The sequence below is a fragment of the Cyanistes caeruleus genome, chromosome 1 (assembly GCF_971803275.1).
Source record: "Cyanistes caeruleus chromosome 1, bCyaCae1.hap1.1, whole genome shotgun sequence".
Taxonomy (NCBI): domain Eukaryota; kingdom Metazoa; phylum Chordata; class Aves; order Passeriformes; family Paridae; genus Cyanistes; species Cyanistes caeruleus.
The window spans coordinates 77,069,359-77,075,503 of NC_141701.1; the positions used below are offsets into that span (position 1 = coordinate 77,069,359).

At 46.0% G+C, this 6,145-nt stretch overlaps 1 protein-coding gene across 1 annotated transcript; it reads left to right on the top strand.

The window, feature by feature from the left end:
* Positions 1–1,267: 1,267 nt before the first annotated feature.
* Positions 1,268–5,503, top strand: LOC147655626 (uncharacterized). The gene is made up of 3 exons (XM_086893006.1): positions 1,268–1,441; positions 2,660–2,926; positions 3,043–5,503. Exons 1-3 carry the CDS (start codon positions 1,268–1,270, stop codon positions 3,637–3,639), a joined length of 1,038 nt encoding a protein of 345 aa, XP_086749132.1. The 3' UTR covers positions 3,640–5,503.
* The last annotated feature ends 642 nt before the right edge of the window (positions 5,504–6,145 follow it).

Here is a 6,145-nt window from a genome sequence, read left to right on the forward strand (position 1 = left end):
ATAGAACTACTGAAGTTTCTGTCAGGTATGTTTAGCTTATGGTTTCTTCTCCCGACCCTGCCTCCCAGTCCTAGTAGCACATTTTGGGAGTTTATTGGTAATTGCACCCAGTCTGTTAGAAGAAGACCAGGGGATGAGGCTTTTCAGCCTTTTCTTTCCTTCTTCTCCTTTGAATCTGTTATGTCCCTCTTTGAGAATATCCAGTTTCCCCTGAGTGTTAAGGATACCACTTTCCTGGTAGTACAGCTGGTTCAGCTGTTAAGCTTCCTCTATATAGTCTGCAGCTTCTCTAGGATGAGAGCTGAGATATCAAGAAGAGCCAACGAGACCCCTGTCCCAAAAGTAGACTCAGGTGTGGGAAATCCTGAGTGGTGTAGAGAATGGGAGAGAATTGGCCGAACTCTGAAAGAATTTTCTGATCCCCCAGCCTGGGAATTTTCACGTGAACAAATTCAGAACCCAGATGAAGTAGGGAAATATCTGGAAGAGAATTGCTGTGATGATTCTAAAAAGAAAAATATCATTGCAATAAGCTGGGCCCTAGCGTATGCTTATCGCACGCTGCTAGATACTGTAGGGCAGGCAGATAAATCAGCACCTACCCCAGTCACTCAGGCTAAACCAGACAGTGAGCCTAAGCCAGCAGCCAAACCAGACAGTGAGCCTAAGCCAGTGTCTGTTGCTCCTGCCACGAGAGGCATGAAATTCAAAACCAAAACTGATCGGCCAGTAGATGATGACAATGGTGATGCGGGGGAAGGACCCTCAAGACCAGCAACTGACACAAAATCAGAAGGCACTGGTGAACCTTTCTCCCTGAAGGACCTTCGTGGCCTGAGAAAAGATTACACTCAACGACCTGATAAATCTATAATTAGTTAGTTAGTCCGTCTGTGAGATGCTGCAAGTGAGGCTACAGTTCTAAATAGCACTGAAGCGAGGCATCTGGGATCCCTGTCACACGACCCGGTTATTGACCAGGAGATGATGAGGGGGGCTGACCCTTATAGTCTCTGGGAACGGGTCCTAAGAAGTGTAGCACAAAGATATCTGTGTGCAGACGATCTCTATATACAGCAAACTCGTTGGAAAACCATAGAACAAGGGATTCAGCGCTTGAGAGAAATGGCAATAGTAGAGATTGTCTTTGTGGGTGACTTAGGTACTAGAAATCCAGACTTGGTGCCATGCACATCTGTGATGTGGCGAAAACTTGTTCGACTTGGGCCACAAGAATACGCTTCTGCTTTAACAACAATGAAGCAGGATGACCGAGAAGAGACTGCTGGATATGGCGAAGAAGCTTCGAGCATATGCAGATACCGCGCATGGCCCCATACAGGCAACAATTGCAGCTGTGAGAACAGATATGCAAAACTTCCACGACAAAATGGAGGAGAATTTCAAGAAACTCAGGGAAGACCTTCTTCCAGTCTCAGCAGTACAGACCAGGAACCCTGGTACTCAATGCAGAAGTTCCCCAGATAGAGAGAAAAAGCTACGAGCTGAGCTGTAGTTTTTCCTACGTGACTGTAGAAAAAACATAAAAAAATAAGATAGAAAATCTACTGCTGCTCTAGCAAAACAGATGCTTGAACTAAAAGACAGCAAGACTCAGGGGGAATACTCCACCAAAAAGAAAGCCGCTCCAGTAGCCTGTAGTCAAACTGACAAGTATGATGGTAGCCAAGCTTAGAGGGGCCTTGCCTCTAGCCAGGTAGAGGCTAGAGAAAACCGTGTCTTTTGGACTGTGTGGATTCGTTGGCCTGGCACATCAGAACCACAAAAATATGAGGCCTTAGTTGACACTGGTGCACAGTGTACCCTAATCCCATCAAGATATGTAAGGGCAGAATCTGTTTCTATTGCTGGTGTGACAGAGGGATCACAAGACTTTACTTTAGTAGAAGCTGATGTGAGCTTGACTGGAAATGAGTAGAAGAAGCACCCCATTGTGACTGGCCCAGAGGCCCCCTGCATTTTATACATAGACTACCTCCGAAGCGGGTATTTTAAGAACCCAAAGGGGCTTAAGTGAGCATTTGAAATAGCAGCTATAGAGACAGAGAGCATCAAGCAATTGAACACTTTGCCTAGACTGTCAGAGAACCCATCTGCAGTAAGACTCCTGAAGGAAAAAGAACAGTGAGTACCAATTGCCACCTCGACGGTGCACCGCCGGCAGTATAAGACAAATCGAGATGCTGTGATCCCCATCCACAAGATGATCCGAGAACTAGAGAGCCAAGGGGTGGTCAGCAAAACCCACTCACCCTTCAACAGCCCCATCTGGCCTGTGCGTAAATCTGAAAGAGAATAGAGATTGACTGTGGACTATCTTGCATTGAATGAAGTGACTCCACCTCTGAGCGCTGCTGTGCCGGATATGTTGGAGCTCCAGTACGAGCTGGAGTCCAAGGCAGCAAAGTAGTACACCACTATTGACATTGCCAATGCATTTTTCTCCATTCCCCTGGCAGCAGAATGCAAGCCTCAGTTTGCCTTCACGTGGAGGGGTGTGCAGTACACCTGGAACCGACTGCCCCAGGGGTGGAAGCACAGCCCCACCATCTGCCATGGACTGATCCAGGCTGCCCTGGAAAAAGGTGAGGCTCCAGAACATCTGCAGTACATTGATGACATCATTGTGTGGGGAAAGACGGCTGAAGAGGTCTTTGAAAAAGGAGAGAAAATCATCCAGGTTCTCCTGAAAGCCGGTTTTACCATCAAGAAGAGCAAAGTTAAAAGACCAGCTCGTGAAATTCAGTTCCTGAGAGTAAAGTGGCGAGATAGACAGTGTCAGATTCCCACTGAAGTCGTCAATAAGATCACAACAATGTCTCCACCCACCAGCAAGAAAGAAACGCAAGCTTTCCTAGGTGCCATAAGTTTTTGGAAGATGCACATTCCTGAGTACAGCCAGATTGTGAGCCCTCTACCTGGTCACCCGCAAAAAGAACACTTTCCAGTGGGGCCCTGAACAACAACAAGCCTTTACTCAGATCAAACAGGAGATCGCTCATGCAGTAGCCCTTGGCCCAGTCAGAACAAGATGTGAAGAACGTGCTCTACTCTGCAGCCGAGAGCCACGGTCTGTCCTGGAGCCTTTGGCAGAAAGTGCCTGGGGAGACTCGAGGCCGACCACTGGGATTCTGGAGCCGAAGTTACAGAGAGTCCGAAGCCAACTACACTCCCACAGAGAAGGAAATTTTAGCCGCCTATGAAGGAGTTCAAGCCGCCTCAGAAGTGATTGGCACAGAAGCACAACTCCTCCTGGCACCCCGACTGCCAGTGCTGGGGTGGATGTTTAAAGGAAAGGTTCCTGCTACCCACCACGCCACCGACACTACATGGAGCAAGTGGATCGCCCTCATCACGCAGCGCGCCTGTATTGGAAACCCAAATCGCCCTGGGATTTTGGAGATAGTTACAAACTGGCCAGAAGGTGAAAACTTTGGTCTCACTGATAAAGAGGAGCAAGAACAAGTGACACGGGCTGAAGAAGCTCCACCGTACAACCAACTGCCAGCAGAAGAAACGCGCTATGCTCTGTTTACTGATTGTTCCTGTCCTAGGAATGAACCAGAAGTAGAAAGCAGCCGTATAGAGCCCCACACGACAGGTCTCAGAAGCCACTGAAGAAGAAAGTGGATCAAGCCAACTTGCTGAACTCAAAGCTGTTCAACTGGCCCTGGACATTGCTGAAAGAAAGAAGTGGCCAATGCTCTACCTCTACACAGATTCATGGATGGTAGCGAATGCTCTGTAGAGATAGCTAAAAAAGTAGAAAAAGGCCGACTGGCAACGCAGAGGAAAGCCAATCTGGGCTGCTGATGAGTGGATAGACATCGCCACCAGGGTAGAGAAACTGTCTGTGAGGGTCCGTCATGTAGATGCCCATGTCCCCAAGAGCAGGGCTAATGAAGAGCATCGAAACAATGAGCAAGTGGATCAGGCTGCAAAGATAGAGGTGTCAAAGACAGACTTAGATTGGCAACACAAGGGAGAGTTGTTCATAGCTCGATGGGCCCATGACGCCTCAGGACATCAGGGTAGAGATGCCACCTATAAGTGGGCACGAGACCGAGGGGTAGACCTAACCATGGACAGTATTTCCCAAGTTATCCATGACTGTGAGACATGTGCCACGATCAAGCAGGCCAAGCGGTTGAAGCCGCTATGGTATGGTGGGCGTTGGTCCAAATATAGATATGGGGAAGCCTGGCAGATTGACTCCATCACACTGCCCAAACCCGCCAAGGCAAGCGCTACGTGCTCACAATGGTAGAAGCCACCACTGGATGGTTAAAAACCTACCCTGTGCCTCATGCTAGAGCCCGGAACACCATCCTGGGACTTGAAAAGCAGGTCCTCTAGAGGCATAGTACCCCTGAAAGGATTAAGTCAGACAATGAGACTCATTTCAAGAATAACCTTATAAACAGCTGAGCTAGAGAGCATGGCATTGAGTGAGTGTACCATATCCCTTACCATGCACCTGCTGCGGAAAAAGTAGAGAGGTACAATGGACTGTTAAAAACTACCTTGAAAGCGTTAGGTAGAGGATCTTTCAAAAATTGAGAGCAGCATCTAGCAAAAACCACCTGGATAGTTAACACCCAAAGTTCCACCAATCGAGCAGGCCCAGCCCAATCCGAGCCCCTGCATAAAGTAGACGGAGACAAGGTCCCAGCAGTACATCTCAGAGGTTTGTTAGGAAAGACAGTTTAGATCAATTCTACTTCAAGTACAGACAAACCCATTCGTGGAGTTGTTTTTGCTCAAGGACCGGGTTGCACATGGTGGATAATGCGGAAAGATGGAACAACACAATGTGTACCTCAAAAAGATCTGATAGTTAGGTGTAGATTATGAATAAATGCCCTTGTCTGTATATAATGTATGTGTTGTAGAGTTAAAATATATATATATATTAATTTTGATAATAAGTTGATGATATGGGGATAAGGGGTGGAATGTCCTGAAGTGACTTTATGATACTGGTATCCCCAATCGTCTGGTTTATGTTATATATTAAGTTCTACACCTTTAAAACTGGCTTTGAGAGCAAGAGAGGGGGAAGAAGAAGCGCGCAGTGTGTTAAAGAAAACATCACTCCCACACACCCCACTCCTGGACTGTGGTGTCTGCAGCATGGACAGGCAGCGGGACAGAGCTTCTCTCTGGCTTTTAGTTAGTTTTATCTAGCTGAGGCAGAGGAGTTCCCTGGACCTTTGTTTTTTTCCAATTTTCTTGGATCTGTGCAAGCCTGCTCTGGACTGAACACCCAGCCAAACCCCAGGAGCTCACGCCTGTGGCCCACCGGGGCCTGGGCCTCAGCACTTTTCCAGTGCCGGAGGGACTGATAAGAACCTGAGCGAGCCGAGCTACACCACATGAAAAAAGACTTTTCTTCCTAGACTTACCATCCCATCGAACAGCAAGAGGATTTATTATTTAATATTACTCAATTTCTGTTAAATAAACAGCTTTTTCCACTTCTCTCCACAGAATTTTTTTCCCTTTTCCCGGACCCGTTGGTGAAGAGGGGCATTTCCCTGTAGAAATCCCCATTTAGAGTTTTCCTTCCTGATTTGCCCTAAACTAGGACAATGGTTCATGGCAGGCACTGCATTTTCAGACAATATTAATTGTCAAAATTTGTAAAATACATTAACTTTCTAAAATTTCTTAGCATTTTCTGAATATTTTACTAACCCTAGTTAACACAAAGATAATTGCTTTGAACCCAGTCACCTTAAAAATGTTAAAAATTTCAGTGAACAGAATAATATGTCCAACTGGGAGAACATAAGACCATTCCCTTACATTTGGAAGTAGAATGGTTTAAAAATAAAATAATAATATCCAAAGTGGTCATTTTATTTAGCATTCTTGAAATATTCTTTTCCTTTTGAGAACAGAGTTATCTGACATCTTAACAAATAACTGTCTTGCATCCCTTTATGAGAACTACTTGTACTCAGATATACAGTGACCTTCTTTTTAGTAGATCTGTACACATATTACTAGAGATAAACATCTTCATCCACAGATTACAGATGAATAGTGAGACATAATAACTTCCCTTCTTTAAGACCCATATCTCAGCCTCTAAATACATTTGTGAAAGAAATGGTTCAGC